Source organism: Rhea americana, unplaced genomic scaffold, assembly GCF_003343005.1.
Source record: "Rhea americana isolate MKP2758 unplaced genomic scaffold, rheAme1 scaffold_27, whole genome shotgun sequence".
In the NCBI taxonomy this organism is placed as follows: Eukaryota; Metazoa; Chordata; class Aves; order Rheiformes; family Rheidae; genus Rhea; species Rhea americana.
Window position 1 is genome coordinate 6248511 of NW_028186390.1, and position 17462 is coordinate 6265972.

Consider the following 17462-nt stretch of genomic DNA (forward strand, 5'->3'; position numbering starts at 1 on the left):
GGCTGCTCAGTTGTTCGGTCTCCTGCTCGCAGTGCCATAGGAAAAGAGCTGCTCCCTGAGTGCTCCCCTCTGCGGAAGCTGCTCCATGCATAAGAAATTTGGTATTTTCCCCTGCTACAGATCAGTAATTGGAGATCAAAACTGCAGTCTCTGGTAAGCAGGGAGGAGCTGGGCAGCTTCCCACGGTGTGGAGCTGCAGAYGCCCACCTGCCAGCTGGGCAGGCACGCAGGGAAATGCCCAGGGTGGTTCCTAGCTCCTCGATCTGAACAAAACACCTCTTGTTTTTCCTGCAGCAGAGGTACAAGCCGCTTCAGCCTACCATACCGCATGTGTAAGCGTTGCGCCAGTGTCGGGTGTCCAGCGGGACATTCAACCCTGCACGCTCCCTCCTCCGTTTGGTGGAGGGAGCCAGGCCACGTTTTCCAGCTGGGTTTTCCAGCTCCTGGCAGGAGCTGACCCTGGCACTGGCACACAGGGTCGGTGCTGCTCTAGCTTTCCCAGGGTGCCGGCTCCAGCCGTGGGGCTGAGCAGGGATACCTCACTTGAGTGTTCGTGGCAAACAGCCAGCCAGTGCCCAGCAGGGCCTGTGGCCAGAGCAATGTTTCTTCCCCTTCAGAGCTCAAAAGACTTTTCCTGAAGTAGCAGTGTCACAAACAGATTATAAGAGACGTCTAGCAGGAAAACTTGTTGGTTGTTCATTTACTTCTGCAATTCATGCAAAAGCATGGGATCTTTTCAAGGGCTAGCCAGAGAAGTTTATCCTATCCTGATTCTTTTTTTTTATCAACAGGAGACAGAAAAGGATCTCCAGGCAGCCCAAGATCGAACACTATGTAAGGACAAAGGACATTTATTTGGAAGTTTGATAGAGAGGTCTTTTCCCCCAGTACAATTGCAGAACATCACTGCCCACTGAAAAAATGTTAGAGGGGGTTTTAACCTTTCTGTGTTTGCATTTTAAAGTTARAGCTTGTAGGAGAGTGTCCCAGGACCGGCAGTGCCATGTGCTGTCCTGAGCTGGTGGGATACTGACCCAAGCAATGTGCTCTTGAGCAGCTAAGCACTACATTGCCCTGTCCACATTCTCTGCTTCGTGTGGATGTGGCAGAATGTGAGATTTGAAGCGGTGGAGATGGCCTGYGAACCCAAGCCAGGAAATGCTCTGCTTTGGGACCTCAAGTGAAGGCCATGACAGCTGTCAAGAAGCAACACATTGGAAAGGGCAAAGGCTGCTATGCAGCTGCTGGGACAAAAATGAGCCCCAGCCCAGCATAGCCAGAGAAAGGTTGGTGTATATGGTGGCACCAAAGCTGAACGCCATCATGGGACAATTTAGGATYATCTATGCCAGGGCCACCAGCTCTCAGCTCCCTCACAGCCAGTGGGGAGAGGTTGAGACAAGTGAGCTGTTTGACTGTTTTCTCTCTCCATCCTAACCGAAAAAGGAGGATCCTCTTCACTTTTCCCAGTTGGCAACAAATTTCTCTGCCAGGTCTTGCTGCTTCTCTGAGCTTCCTCTCTGCTGGCACAGGAGTAATCACACAGGAAGTGTCCATAACAGGTAAGATAACACAACAGTAGCAGGAGCACCRGCTTTCAACACTAAAACAAGACATCTCTGTCAGAGAGCAATGATTACCCTGGTCAGTATCTCCTTACAAGTCTGCTACTCCTTTTCCGTGAGCAGAGCCAGTATCTGCTGACAAATCCACATCATTGCAGATGTACGAGGTATCTGGGCAATGAGCTTCCAGAGACATCCCCCRTTCCTTGTGGCTTTACAGATTCTCAAGGTTTGAGAGAAACTTGATCTTCAGCCCATCCTTTCTGTGCYGAAATGCCATGGCAAGTGTCAGCTTCTGTGGTCGGCAGGATTGCAGGGTCCAACTCCTTTGTCTTGTGCTGGTTGGAAGAGAGCTTGGAAACTGGAGAGCAGATAAGGTACATTACAGGGATTTCCCAAGGGTGTTCATCACCTGATCTGGGTCACCAAGAAGGCATTTCAAAGGGGTTTGGCTTGAAAATGACACAGCAGTCATATTCCTTGAAGGTGTCTTCACACGGCTCCTCTAGGCTTTTCCAGAGTCAGCATGTCCTACTTGCTCCCAAACCCTGCTCAACACTTTTCATTATCCTGGCTCCTGAGTTTCCTCCTCTCTGATGGTTCAATTTCATTCCCTATACTTGCCCTCCCCCCTCCCCGGGCAAATAGAGCTACTGTTGTCCCCAGGCTCAGAGGGCTGCACATGCTGTTGTCAGGGAGAGAGAGATGACAGCTGAGCACCTCTGGTTAATGGTCTTAGCTGCTAATTAATTATTGCTAGAGATGTGGTGGGAACAGCCTAGAGCTGGGTTGTGCAGATATCCATCTCTGTTAATCAGCTCTGTCCACTCCCTGAAGCCAGGTGAGGCAGCAGTCAGTGGCCTGGGGAGACCCAGCCTTGGTTTGTCATTCTTCCCCCCCCCCCTTCAAACCTGATGTGATCTGAGCACTCTTCTTGTAGCCCGGCCTGCAGTGTTCCTTGGGCAGGCAGACTGTTTCAAAGTCCACGGTCTAAAAAGTCCATTCCTGGACTTTGTTAACACAACTCTGCTTCAGAGCTGATCTTGCACAGGAGAGAACTGAATAGTCTGTGCATTAACCATCCCCCTCTAAGGAGAGGGTAGGAGCCCCAGGTATCTGTAGCTGGACCAGAACAGGAAAGAAGGACCAGCAGAGAAATCATGATCCAAGAGCGACTGTGGCAGGTCCTGCATCCTTCGTGGGCAGACTCTCGCACCCTCTTGTCCCTGCTCTGTGGTTCAGCTGCAGCTGTTATGTTGCTGAAATGGCTAGGCCAAAGGCAGATCCAGCAGAAGATGGAAGAGGCAAGGAGGATGCGTGATCTGGCTCTGGAGCGAATGGAGAAGGCAGTTTTCAGGTTTAAAAAAGAGGTAATCAGGGCAGAAGTGTTGGGAGGAAGGCATTGTATTTTGGGTACTCTAACAAAGGTGGGAGTCCTGATCAACCACCCTTTGAATGGTGGTTAGGACAACAGTAGGACTGTGTGACACACATGCGCCTTGGGTCGGCACTAACTCTTTTTGAGGGTCATCACTCTGCTTTGTCAGGAAAAGCCCTGTAAAGGCAGCATAAAGGAGACATTGCTTAACACAGACCTGTGGTGGGAGTCTGGAGGATGACTGCAGGACGAGAGTTTGGGACTCCTTGAATCAGGCCACCAACCCCAGAAAGTATTCCCAGACCTCCCCGCACCCTTGCATCTTCATCTTTCCCTACTGCCAACACTTTCTGTTCCTGTCCCCTCCCCTCTTCCCCGTTTGTAYGAAGGTGTTTGTCCCCTCATCCTCAAAGTGCACTTTGTATCTTTACATTCATCCGACTGTGACCAAAAGCTGCTCCATCCTACTCACCCTCAGGTAAAGAATCACCTGGGTGTGTGGTTTTCTTTTTTTTTGGGGGGGGGGGAGGATTGTTTGGCAACATTTTTGTTTTGGGGTAGGTGGTGTGGATTTTTTTTTTTTTAGGAGGTTATGTGCTTGGATTCAGGACTTGTCTTAAACTCAAAATAAATACTTGTTGCTTTGTTGCTGCTGCTGGTTCTTTTGGGGGGGGGGGCAGAAAGAGGGTGTTGCATACTGCCCAGACGCTTCTTTTCCTAAGTTAATGATAAATTTTGAAAACTTCCAGCTGGTTCAACTGTCTTTCAACACATTGTCAATTAATTACAAGGGGCCAAAGGCCTGTAAGAAAGTAAAGACAAACAGTCCACACAAACCTCTAAGATATTCATGTAACTCTCCAAGCAGTAGCTGTTTTTCTGCCCATTTTGGTTCTGTTTTTAGCAACCAAGACTCTGTAAATTCCCTGTCAGCAAATTCCTTGCTCCAGCACACTGTTCTCTGGCAGGTCGGTGTTTCTGTAGCTAATATCCCTTAAAATGCTGCATTCTAGTTCATCACTCAGTAGATGTTAGAACTGATCAAGAAACAAAGTGGTTTCACGGGGGATTTTGAAGCTGTTTCCTTTTGCAATATCAAAGTGGAGTAATTTCCTATTTATTTCTGTTGGTGTGTCCTATACATGGTACTTTTCTGTCTGAAATTGTTATCTGTCATGTTTATTCTTGGGGTCATTTTTAATACTTTCGAGGAAAAAAGTGTTTCAGTGTTACAGTTCTTTGACATTCCTCAATATTCTTTAGTGGTGCTGCTAGAGAAGCAGGAATAAACCATCCTGTGATATGACTGAATACACCTCAATGGTATTTAGGTGAGCCAGACTCTTCCCTGATGAAAACTGCCACTCTCTCCCCTGTGCATCCAATTTTCTACCCTTTGCAGAACCCAACTGTCCAGACTGAGCACATCCTCTCGCTGCCAACAGTGGAGCTGGTGGAGAAGCTGAAGGAGGGGTCCCTGACCCTGGAGAGTGTTCTCTACTCCTACATGGGGAAAGTGAGTGATACCTCCAGGGTTTCTGGATGCTGCAGGGCTCTTGCACAAGCAGTGTGAGGGAGGCTTCCAAACTGAAAAAAGAGCCTGTTTGCTGGGAGAACTAGCAACATTAGCGATCACAATTTGTCAAACCTTAATAGTTGAAGGGTGGCTTATGGGCAGATAAATTGGGCAGAGATTTAGGGCAGAAAATTATCCCAACAGGCAACAAGCAAGTCTATAGATGAGGTCTGAATAGTGAATGCTGCAGGCTTGAGGAGACTGAATATTCAGCTGGAAATCTCAGTTTAAATGCTGTTGCCTTCCTTCCATCCACCTGTCTCATTGCTCTTCACCTTGTATCTTTGGAGAGGCTTTGGAGGTGACCCAGGAAGTGAACTGTGTGACAGATTTCATTCATGGCTGTGAGTATCAGCTCCAGAAACTGAAGGAGCAGAAGAAGAAGGGGCTACTCTATGGTGTTCCTGTCAGTATCAAGGACCACATTAACTGCAAGGTATGTCCTTGATTCTCCTGCCCCTTCTCTGTCCTTGGGCTTGGGAATAGACTAGGATATCCAATCCTCTCCACCCCATACAAGGGTCCCAAAGGGATCTGGGTATGTTCCTTTTCACCCCATTGAGGCTGTTCAAGAGTTCCCTCAGACAAGGATTTTCTGGACCAAATATCTGTGGATTCAGCAAATTCACTTTTCTTCTGAAGAAAATTTTGTCTTGGGAGATGTGTAACTTGCTCTGATCTGGTTTCTCCAGGGGTAGTTGGGTTCTCTTGTGGCCAGTAGAAAAGTTGGATAGCAACTTTGTCACAGGAGGTTTCAGAGCTTATGTCCCTTATTGCCATGGCTCCAAACAGCACCTTCCCTGGTGCCTGAAGAGCTTTGTTTCTGATCCTCAAGGGCCACATCTCTTCTGGCGGGATGGTGAAGTTTCTGGGCCAAACAAAGGAAGAAGACAGTGTGATCGTCCAGGTTCTAAAGAGCCAGGGGGCAATCCCCTTTGTGAAAACCAACGTCCCACAGACAATGATAAAGTAATCACATGTTCATGAAAACGCTACACCACGTGACTCCTGTGATCTGAGAGTGGACGTGCATGCTCCCACTCTTGTCCAAACAAATCATGTGCATTAAGCAATTTCTTCCTTATTTCAACTTGAGTCATTTCCTCATTGTTTTTCCTACAGAATACTATAGAGACAGAAAATTATTTCTYCTGTATCTGATTCCCCTTTCTTTCTAAATCCAGCTGTCCCAACAAATCTATTTCATACTGATCCTTACCCTCCAGGATTAATTCCACGCTCATCCCTGTGTGAACACTCAGTGCCATGTATTTACAGTTTGCAGAGACAAATATTGCACTCATCTGTTGATCTTCCTCTCCCCAGCTATGATTGCAGCAACCTCATCTTTGGCCAGACGCTGAACCCTCTCAACCACAAGAAGAGCCCTGGAGGCTCTTCTGGAGGGGAGGGAGCTCTGATTGCAGGGGGAGGCTCCATCCTGGGAATTGGCTCAGATGTAGCTGGGAGCATCCGCTTACCATCCAGCTTTTGTGGGCTGTGCGGACTCAAACTCACAGGCAGCAGGATCAGGTATATCCCATCATCACTCTGCTCTTCCACCCGCTGTGGAGGCTGCAAAATGCCCCTCACAGTTCATCAAACTGTACAACAGATATCCACGATTTCATCTGGGMTTATGTTACTACCCTAGCCTGCCTGCTTCCCTGTCATATCTAGGGCTTAGGACTAAGCCTCTAACTATGATTACCTCTAACTACTAACACAGCAAAGAGTTATTCAATCTATAATAGCCCTGGCCATGAAGCTGAAAGAAACTACTATAGGGCCATYTCCTCCTTAGATGGCTCCTAGCCCTTTCTTTGCTTGTAAGAGTTCTCTGTTTATCAGGCCTGGTTTATTCCTAGATGAGGAATTATACCCACCAAAAAAAGGAGATGATAAAATGTTTTTCTATCTCCTAGTAGTTTTCAGTCCATGAAAGTCTTCCTAGCCTAAAAAGTGCCAAGTCAGTGCAGGATCTTTCATTCTCCTAGATGTTGGCTAGGGGCAAATGGGAACCCAGCATGGCAACTTCCCACACAAGAGCTGCTACTAATGCACTTTTCCCATTRTGTTTCTAGCAAGCTGGGTGTGGTTTCTTCTATCACAGGAATGAAATCAGGTAAGTCCATCTAGATGATACATTACTACTACTATCAAAACTTCTTTTTTTTGCATCTTTTTTCACTGCTGAGGTGTCAACAAAAGTACTTGCTCAGTTGTGTGTCTTATGACTAGTTTAAGATAGAGGTGATCTAATATACTAGATCCTGCCTGTATTACTTCATACCGGTTATTCTGTTCTTGACTGTGGTGGATATTAATTTAATTAGAACAGAATCGAAACAAAATCACTTTAAGAAATGCAGTGAGTAGTAATGAGAAATGAGAGGAAGGTGCCCAAAGGCCTGGGATATTTCACTGAAGAATCTTCAAAAAGACTTCTGGATTTAGCTGCTGCCAGGTGATATTGCTGTTTGCAGATGGGCTACAGCCCTTGCTTCTCTTGAACAGGTCTCTGCTTGCGCTGTGCCAGCAGAAGCCTGACCCAGAATGTCAGCCTCAGGAGGTGGCAGCCTGCTTCAACTCTGGCATATGGGTCTAGGGCATATAGACCAACCCTCTGGGTCTCGTTGTTCACTTCCTTCACAGACATTACACTGTTCCCAGTTCCTAGCTTGACTGAAACTCTGCTCTGCTGGGTCCCTACCAGTAACTAGGGGCCCATCTGCCTGCAGTGATGGGATCTCTGTGCTTGCAGTGACTGGGATGCTGGGGCCGATGGCGAGGGACGTGGAAAGCCTGGCCCTGTGCATGAAAGCGCTGCTTTGCGAGGAGATGTTCCGGCTGGACCCCACTGTGCCCCCCATCCCCTTCGACGAGGAAGTAAGGCTGAGTCAGAGGCAATCTCGTGCCTCCATTCACCCRTCAGCAAAGTGGGTTCTTAGGAGACTCCTACCTGGTTTCATGTCTCACGATAGTGAAGGACTCAGAAGCAAGTTTCCTTCTGAACAAAGGGCCAGCATGAGCAACTGCAAGAAGCAGCCTCACGGCAGGTTGGCAGGCCCCTATCAGCTTGCCCTGATGAGATCTGCCAGATACTGAACCCTTACCTTCCCTTTCTAGGCAACGCTCAAAACAAGCTTGTTGTTTCCATCCTGGCCCAGTCCCTAAAGGAGCTGATTTCTCCTGAGCAGAGATACTCACTGCTCACATTTTAATGAGAGCTTAGTTCAGCAGTCACCAACCTAAGAAAGAGCTGGCCTTTGCCATTAGCTCTCTGCTGTTGTCATCTGGTTGCTGATCTTTTTGGCTCAGGTCGTAGGACCCTGATCTTTCAGTTGTCCCTGATACTCAGACCAGTTGCTTACACCACAGAAATAGGCCTCTGAAAACTCTCTGCAGCCGGGCATCCCAGGCATTTTGTCTACATAGATGCTATCACACCTGCCATCTCAAAGTTGGCATATATTCACACAGCAAGAGTGTCAGAAAAACTGTATCAAGGACCACTGCTGCAGACTCGTGTCCTGGCCATCACTGTTGCTGCTTTCCACCAGCCTTATTGCTCCTGTTTTTCCTCCTACCCAAGAATTCTCAGTTATGCCTCCCTGAGCCCTGAGAATGATCCTGCATGGTACTTCTCACATGTCCAAGTGATGGCTCCTCTCCCCACAGACTTACTCTAGCTCAAAGCCACTTCGGATTGGGTATTATGAAGGAGATGGCTACTTCCAGCCCTCACCCAGTATGAGACGAGCTGTCCAGCAGACCAGAAACCTTCTCCAGGAGGCAGGACACACGGTGAGTTTTCACGCCTGTGGTTGCCAGGAGCTGTTATCCTCCTTCTCCCTATGAAGTTTGGACAAGTCACTTTCCATATCAGTTTGTTGCCTGTAAAACACGTTCCTTTAACAATCTGCTGTGAGGGTCACACAAGAGAAAACAAATGTAATAGTTCTGAAACAGAAGCAGTGCCTCTATTCCTAGTCTGGCAAACAGGACAGTGACCTTCAGATATCTCCAAGTCACCCCTTTTCTAAAGCCCAGTGTAGGATACTGTTTTTTCCATGATGTCTGGTGTCCCCATAAGTATCAGATTACCAGCAGTTTGTGTGATCCTTCAGCCCACGAACCCAGTTTACACCTTTCTTGGTGGGCAAGTGGGAAGGGGATTGGAGCAGTTGACTCCACGGGGATACCTTCTAACCTAACTTAATCTAATKCTACTGAAAGCAATTTCTATATAGGGACTATTCTAATGATAGGCATTAATTTAAAATACTGGGTGTTTTGAGGTCTCTCAAGATCCGTCTCTAAGAAGTGGAGACAGATCGCATCAAAAGTATATGTTGATGTCTTGAGGCATGGAGAATGGCCACGGGCAAATGCTGCCTAATCTGGCCCCTTTGAAAATGAGGCCTTGCAGGCTAGCACACTCCCTSCTGTGAGACCTCCACCTCTGGCCTGTTATGTGACCCTACATACCAGGAGGTCAGTGTCCACAGTCAGGGCAGCCAGCTAATCTGGCATGTTGCTAGACACATGTATGAGCTCCAGGGGAATTCAAGGCAGAATCCAACAGTGTGAGCTAACTAGAAGAGTCCTACCATGTCCCTTAAGCCTGAGAAGATGTTTAATGAGCCCCTCCACAGTGGTAGGTTGCAACCTCCTGTGTAGGGGTGGAGAACTGCTGGCCCTACTCTAAGCTGTGCTACTGCAGCTAGAAGAGCCTAAACTTCTGATCACTTCCCACTCAYCTCACTAGTGAGACAGTGAGATTTACAGAAGGATTTATAAATAGCGCATTTTTCTTGCCTCTTGAATGTGGATGGTTTTCCTGCAGCTTGTTCCTTTTGCACCACCCAAGATTGACTACATGGTAGATGAGCTGTTCACTAGAGGTCTTTTCTCAGATGGCGCTGCACACCTGGTGGATTGTTTGTAAGTAAATCCCATTTGCTTTGAGCGTGGGCCCTGGGACTTGACACCATATGGCCAGGGGACTGCACACATCCAGAATGTTTTTATTCTCATGGATGCATATTCAAGAATGGGCAGCAGAGGAGCAATTTCTGGAAGGATGAATTTAGTAAGGACAGCAGTTAGTTCACACACATGGATAAGAAATATTGGGGTGATAAGATACCATGTGTAAGCAGTGCTGTGGTAACTGATTTACTATGCTTGGTTAGTCCCATAGCACCTGGGAGACATCATGCATTATTTTAACCTCCTTTGGAAGCTAAGCAAATGTTCAAGCTAGCTTACATTTTCCGTGGGCTAAGGGCCTGTACATGAAYAGCTGCTGCAGACTGGCTGATTTCCAATAGCCTGATCTATACCCAGAGAGCTACCTCTGAAGCACTGCAGCTCCACTGTCTATAAGAGCTTGGGAAACATCCTGAAAGCCAAGTAGAAGGCTGGCCCTAGCAGCCCTGTACTCCTCCCTCTCTGGTTGCTAGTGGATGCAGAGTTAATCAGTCTGTTTCGTTTTTGGGATATCTACCAAGGTCTGACCCAGCTGATCCGATTTCAGTGACTTTGCAACATCCAAGTATTGCAAATGAGTCCCCAAGCTACAAACTGAGGGGATGTTAATGGCTGAGAGAAAGTAGCACATCTGTCCATGTGTTGTACTTGGAGGGTGAAAGGGCCATTTGGAGAACGTCACCTTTTGGAAGCTGCTTGGGCACCTAACYTGAACCAAACTCTGGGCTTGACTTGAAGGGAAAGGCATGTTCTGGGATAGCACTTTTAATCAAATCAAGTACTGTCCCTTCAAGTGTCCCCTTGGCCTTCACYAGCTGCAGCAACCCTCCTGATCACAGATACTGAAGGAAGCTGCAGTAGTTTTTGAACTCTTTTAAGTGATTGCAGCAGAACTTCAAGGTGAAAGATGTCCAAGGTTGTCCATGTTACTCTGTGTGTGGACCCACCTCTGCAAAGCAGTTCAGAGCCATTACAGTTATGATATAGGAGTTGAAGTATTCATTTCTTTATAGATCTTGAAATGAGCATTTATGCCTGAGCATCTTTAGCTCCATGGGAGTATATATTTTTTTTTTTATTCAATGCTTTGGACTGAAGTAGACAGACTTTTTTCTAGCAACTTCACCCTAAGGCAAACTCTGCTTCAGAAGTAGCATYGTTAGAGTAGGTTTAAAACAGATAGGCTTGTCCTGACTACCTGTTCACTCTATCACCTTCCAGCAAAGGAGACATCGTGGATCCTAACCTGAAATCCCAGTTCRATACGTACAAACTTCCTGTTCTCGTGAAAAGGCTTTTGGCTATCATCTTGAAACCCATAGTAAGTGTGTGGACATCTCATCTGCACCAGAGTAGATCTTCAAGATGGGAAATTTTTCACAAAAAGAAAGAAGTCTGCTCTACTCTGAGAATGTTTTGCTGCTTCTTGTTAAGTGCCTGACAGGATTCAAAGTCAGATTTAACTCATTGAGTAGCTTGGCAGCCATTTGTGGGAGTTTTATGTGGGGTGGCTAAACTATGGTCCACTTTAAAGGATTCATAAGCCATACAGCTCATCAAGCAAAGGGCTCCACAGAGAATAAAGATCACTAACAAGGATCTAAAGAGCATCCCCAGAGCTAACAGCATGGTCTGGAGCCTTCTTTGCGTGGATGCACTGTTATTGACTAATCCCAAGGGTTTTCTTTGTTTTTGTTTTTTTTGTTTTGTTTTGTTTTGTTTTGTTTTTCTTCTTCTTCTCTCTGAAAGTATCCACGAATTGCTCGGGATCTCAATGCCCTCTGTGGAGTCGGGTAAGTAGCACCGAAGTAGCCCTAGAGAAAGTGTGTGTGTGTGGACATGCCCACATAGATTCTTGCAGGTAGATGCCAGCCCACTGTGCAAAGCCCGTCACAGCGCTGTGCGGTACAGACTGAGCTTGCATGAAAATGTGCTGTTTCAACACCACCTGGGCTCAGCATAGTGTTATCCAGGGTTATGTAGCTAGGGATTATTTTAAAAGCTCAAGGATCCTTATCATAGCAGGCCTGGGATGTCTCCATGGAGCTCTGCATGGATTGAAATAGCCTACTGTCCCTGGTACCAAGTAGATTCTGGTACGCKGCGCAGCATGAGCCATGTTAATGCAGATGTCTCTGCATGCTTGCCTGTGCAGCACCTGCCATGAGCATATCACCCTTGTGAGAGAAACAGAGACCAGTAACACTAAGAGAGAGCAAATTTAGAAGACTTTGCCATGACTTTTGTCTAGCTGTAAGAGCAAATGGGAATGTCACAGTATGTCTTTAGAGAAAGCTCTTTTGATGTACCTGTAGGCACATGTGGACTGTCTAGARCATATGTGATCACCTATGTGATACTATAGCTATTCCCCAGAATGAGCTTTCCAGAATAGTGGGTCATATACACATTTTAGTGGTAGTTGGGACTCTGTTGCCAAAGTCCCAACACTGATTAGTTCTATCACCTTTCTAGGTCTGCCAAAAACCTCTGGAATCAGCATGAGGCAGTGGCGGTAATGTGATTTTTTTTTTTGGGGGGGGGGGCTTACTAATTGCAGTTAGAGATTCCTCAAGTCTTTTATTGAATTTCTGAACAGTTGCTTGTTGTGTTTCCTGGAARCACATTCTCTTTTGTTGAACTTTCAGCAAGGAGGATCTCAGATTGAGGATGAAACTTGGTGTCAGACAGAATACCCTTGTGATTAGGCCTTTAATAGATGTGGAAGACTTATGGGGTAAGAGAYAGCTGCATGGAATACAGGCTAGAACATGGGATAAATATGTCCCATAGCAAGCATAGGCTGCAGAGTTGGCCAGGCTCTGGTCCACTGATTTATTTACTGAGACAAAACAGAACAGCTCTTAAAGGATGGATTTTTTTCATTGCTTGATGTTCACAAAGATGTGGAAGACCAGAGTGCAAATCTAGGTGTCCCTTGGATCTACAAGCTCTTTGAAACTTCTAGCTCATGGTGGGAAGACCTCAGCACTTAACTATCTGTCTCTTGTGGCTTCTTTTTCTTACCTATATCCTGCTGCAGAGTGAAAGGTTTTTTGGTAAGATTTAGAATTCGTGTTTTCTAGATCTCCCTACCAAAAAAAAGTTTTTAAGAAATGTACAGTTCAGTCTTCTAGAAATGGTTCTTTGAATTATTATTGATCTTCCTTCAACCAAAATCAAGCACAAAACTATGCATAGAAGATTGGGGTAATGCTTAAAAGAATCAACCCTGAAAAACCCATCTGGCATCACTGTCTAGGTCTGGACAGGACATGGTATTCTTCCAGGAAGCATAAAGGTGGAAGAACAAAACTCATTGGTTCTTTGAAAACACAACTCAGATCTGATCTGATTTTTCAGTTGTATCTAAGAGTTCTTTTTCCTCCTCTTTTATTTTTTTTTTTCTATCTGGTAAGTATTGATCCACCACTGCTGTCCAACAGACACTGTTTGTCGTCATCTCTGTCTTTCTCTGCAGGTTTACCGAGCTGAATTCATTGCTAAATGGAGGAAGCTAGGGCTGGATGTGATTCTTTGTCCTGTGCTGGGTCCAGCCTTTAACCATGGCTATGCTGGGAAGCTCTTTGGTAATATCTAGTTAGATGTCTCCGGATGCCCACATATGGTATTTGTGGGCATGTGCAGTGCCTGGCTTTTCCACTGGGTGGAGAAAGCAAAGGAGARGTCTCCTCTGGGTGGGTCTTCTCGTGCCCCTGCTTCACCTGAGGTGCAGCTGTTTGGGTTATTGTAGAGTAGCAATTAGTGGCATATTTGTTTCAGTCATTACTGTGTGACCTTCTCCTGGATTATCCATCCTGCCCCCAGGAGGTACTGCTGTGTCAGAGGGGTGGCAGACCTTGGCACAAGTGCCAAGCTCTTCTGAACGCTGCCTTCTCACATTTCCCAGGACTTAGACAACAGAGCCTGTCTGCTATTTGCAGTGACTTGCAGAGAGGCAACTCGATAGCTTCTAGCAAACAGTCAGAATTCTTCATCTCTCTAGCAATAAACTCTTTGAAATCCAAAGTCCCCAGGACTGAGCTGGAAAATTGGGTTATCTTGAAAACATAGCATGAGTATTTCCTAGGGTATGGGAGACACGGAGTCAGGCTCCATCTGAAACAGACAGATATCTCTCCCAGAGCAGATCTAACCTCCRCCTCACTGATAATGAAAGGTTTTCAGGGCCACGCGTCTGCTGAAACCAGAGAAACTTTCCTACAAGAAGTCCCACTAAAGCTAGTGTTTTTTCATGGTTTCCTCAGCTTCAGCACCTCTAGTCCATGATTTCTCCAGCCCAAATTGTCATCTGAAAATCGCTGCTGGCCCAGCACATTAACCATGCTGTGTTGTATGCTCTGTGTGATCTTTTCCAGCTGCTACCTCCTATACCAATTTATACAACGTCTTAGACTTCCCTGCTGGGGTGGTGCCAGTCAGCACAGTCACGAGAGCTGATGAAGAGGAACTGAAGCATTACAAAGGGCACTACGGGGACCCTTGGGATAAGAGGCTGAAAGAGGTCAGCAGAGAAAATGTTTAAGTCATAGCAGAAGKCTCTAACCAGCATGTTGGCATCACTGGACATTGCTCCAAAGGCCTCTCTCCAACTCTTGATGAGAGGAGTTTCTTTACTATTAAAGTTGCATACGCTGTGTTAGTACCCTAACTGTGGTGCAGCTAGGCTGGTTTACAACTAGAAGTCTGCTCTCCCGTGTGTTTTCCTTGATCTGTCTTCTCTCTAAAGTCAAGAGATTGCATTCCCTTGTGTGGCTCCCCAGGTGTTCTTACTCTCACTACCCTGACTTTTTTGTTGCTGCTGCAGGCTGTGGAAGGAGCTGTGGGGCTGCCTGTGGCTGTCCAGTGTGTGGCTTTGCCATGGCAGGAGGAGCTGTGCCTTCGGCTCATGAAGGAGGTGGAGACAGTCACTCATGGCACAAGGAGAAATGTGTAGTTTCTTGGGGCCTGCCTTCACCGTGAAGATGGTTTTGATTCCCTGCCCATCACCCCAGCCTCTGTCTATCCAATGCACAAAGCAAGCTATAGGCTATAGGTAATGATCTGCAGACTCTGATTCACTGTTTCCCTAAACTGGCAATAAATGCTGTTTTAAAACAATCAGCAAAATCTCATCTCAGTTCAAACAGTGCTTGTTTGTTAAATATGAGCCAAAGGTMACTACCAAAATTAATGAGAGTTAATGTTGGACTGAAGGAGTCCAATAATAATAGTGTGTGTTGTGCAATGTGAGGTCAAAGAGCCATTTACCCCAATGTTTTACCACAAGTGGTCGGTAGCAAATATTTGTATTTCTATACAGAAATATAGAATTCTCTTTCTGCCTCTGCCATTAGCTTGTTGAGAGACTTTTTGGCTAAGAGTTGCAGTCAAGCCATCATGTTTAATAACCTCCAAGAAAGGTCTCCTTCATAAACCTGCTGGGTCCCTTCCTGRACTAATTTATTCTCTTAGACTCCACAACATCCTGTGGCAGTGGGCTCCACAGTTTAATCGGGCAGCAAGTAGGGGAAGAAARGCTTCATTTTCTTTGTTTAGGTGTATGCTGTGAGAACTAGTATCTAGTACTTCTTCATCCACTTCTGTTCCTCATGGTTTCTTCCAGCTGAGCACTGAGAGCAGGGTCTTTATTAATTGCYGGTGGGCACTTGATGGAAACTTGAGTTTGTCTCATCTGTGAGAAACACAGCTGCAACAAAAATACATGTTCCTGAAAGAAGCTCCRGTTAAGTCCAAAGAAGGTGCTTAGGAATAAATGAGACACAGATTGCTGGTACTACCTGTGTTTCACATGAGTATGGTCACCACTCCCATCTGGGTATCTTGGACCTGAATCAAAGCCAGATGAGAAACTTTGGTGAAAAAGCTGTACTTGAGCTTGTTTGTTTATCATTAGTGCAACCTGGAGGAATGAACTGTGAGTCTGACAGGCCTGACTCCTCTGCTATGGACTTGAGGTGTCATTTGGGATATCTTTTTGCTTCTCTGCCTCAGTTTTCCCAAGTACAAAAATAAATGGGGAAAGCAACATGTTCAACCATGTTACWTGAAGGTTGTAAGCATGGATTAGTTCATGTCAGTGAAGTGTTTTGGGCATAGCAAGGCATTGCAGGTGTGTGACACTTTATAGGTTTGCTGTGGTCTTTGCACTTTCTGGGTTAGTGAAGAACCTAGGGAAGCAGAACATTGCTCTGGAGGTAATTTTACTTCCTTTATAGARATGGTAGAGGGTTGTGCTCAGGAGGGGGTTGATGTTTAACTATGCCTTTGCTTACAAAGTTTTTGAGGGCTTCTGTCTCAGCCCAGAAATGAACTATGAGACATTTCTCAAGTTGGGCAGCAACAAAAAGAGCTGAAGGGAAGAAAATCTATATTTTCCCATATCCTTTTAAACTCATATTGTACAGAAAGTTAGCAATCCATTGGCTCCCTTGACACTCAGTTAAGCCTTTGCCACCATACAAGACTGAGCTGTGTCATCASAGCTCAGTCTGGAAGCTACCATGGAAGCTGTAATGTAATGCAGAAGAGCTGAAACATTACACAAGGCGCTACAGGAACCCTTGGGTTAAACAGCTGAAACAGGTTAGCTGGAAGCAAGAAAGGTTATTTTTCATGGGGAGCAGAAAGGAAATTTCTTTGCCCAAGTTTTAGTGCGTTTCTGGGGACTGAGCGATGCAGAGCTGAGGTTGGAGATGTACTGGGGACTGGCCCYGGTATCTAGTATTTGCCCTGAGACAATCCGGGGTCTGTCTTAGCTAAAGCTCTCATTGCAACTGAGCTTTTGGGAACAGCTGAAAGCTGTGTAGGCCACCATGGTGTTGTGGGGTGAGGAAGCAAAAAGGCTTCCTATAGCAGATACCTAGATCTGGAACATCCTTGGTGCTGGACCCACTTTGCCTCAGTGCAGAAGCATTTTTTGTGAACTGGATTCCTGGGGTCAGGGATGTGATCAGCTCAGAGTTGGCTTCCCAYATCCATGAGGATAGTGGTCTCTTTCTCAGAAGCCTTGCCTTTTTTCCCAAACACCTCCTCTTCCCCTTAGCCTAGCTGAGAGTCCGTACAAAGTCCTCCACTGGGACGTCAGCTCATCCATCTCTATGTAGCTGTTCCCAYCCAAGGGAAGGACTTTTCAATTTCTTGGGGTCTCTGTGCAAGATGAAGTGCCTCAGCAGCCCAAAGGCTGCTGGTGGGAGGCCTGCTGAGGCCTACTCAGAGGGTGTAGAAAGGGATTTGTGTTTCCTCAGGGAGGATTTAACCCTCATTCCCCTCCATACATTTCCCATTGCCTGTATCCTTGTTGCAGGCTGTGCAAGGAGCAGTGAAGGTGCCTGTGGCTATGTAGTGCATGGCTTTGCTGTGGCAGGAGAAGTTACGCTTCCAGTTTGCAAAGGAGGCAGAGATGCTTACCCATCAATAAGAAAAGGTACTCCCTCAACAAGGTTTGGCCTCCTGGAAATGCAGCTGTGCCTGCTGATAAAGTCTCCCTTTGAAATTCCAACTCTGCTCAGACACAGCTGGTTGTTTCCATTAAACATTTACCAAGCATCTAAAGGGCAGGATCAGAGCACAGGAGCTAGTGTGCAAGTGGATGTGGGAAGTCAATGCCTCAATTGCCTCCCAGGAAGAGGTAAATAACTCCATCTGCTCAGTMTGTTGCAGGGGTTATGTTATCATCACACCCAGACACCCAGAGCSCACCTCTAGTTCAGGAAGCCCTTGCACAGATCCCTGGAAGCTGAGAGAGGATTTGGGTGTCACTGCATGCTGAATCTGTTCATATGCACCTTSCCAAGGCATCTGCTGTAGCTGGCACTATGGGGCAGAAGGGAGCTAGGTGGCCTGCTGATCTGTCTCCAGGTGAGAAGTCTTGTAAAACCAACAATTGTTTAGCCTGAGGATGCATCCTCTGAGACAAAGATGTCAT

General features: G+C 46.4%; 1 protein-coding gene across 1 annotated transcript; it reads left to right on the top strand.

The window, feature by feature from the left end:
• The first annotated feature begins 1903 nt into the window (after positions 1-1903).
• Positions 1904-14607, top strand: LOC146594157 (vitamin D3 hydroxylase-associated protein-like). The gene is made up of 15 exons (XM_085308098.1): positions 1904-2935; positions 4346-4459; positions 4812-4955; positions 5355-5488; positions 5846-6052; positions 6604-6644; positions 7284-7408; positions 8201-8326; positions 9369-9466; positions 10736-10835; positions 11264-11307; positions 11990-12029; positions 12996-13104; positions 13894-14039; positions 14343-14607. Exons 1-15 carry the CDS (start codon positions 2726-2728, stop codon positions 14469-14471), a joined length of 1767 nt encoding a protein of 588 aa, XP_085164224.1. The 5' UTR covers positions 1904-2725; the 3' UTR covers positions 14472-14607.
• Positions 14608-17462: the final 2855 nt, after the last annotated feature.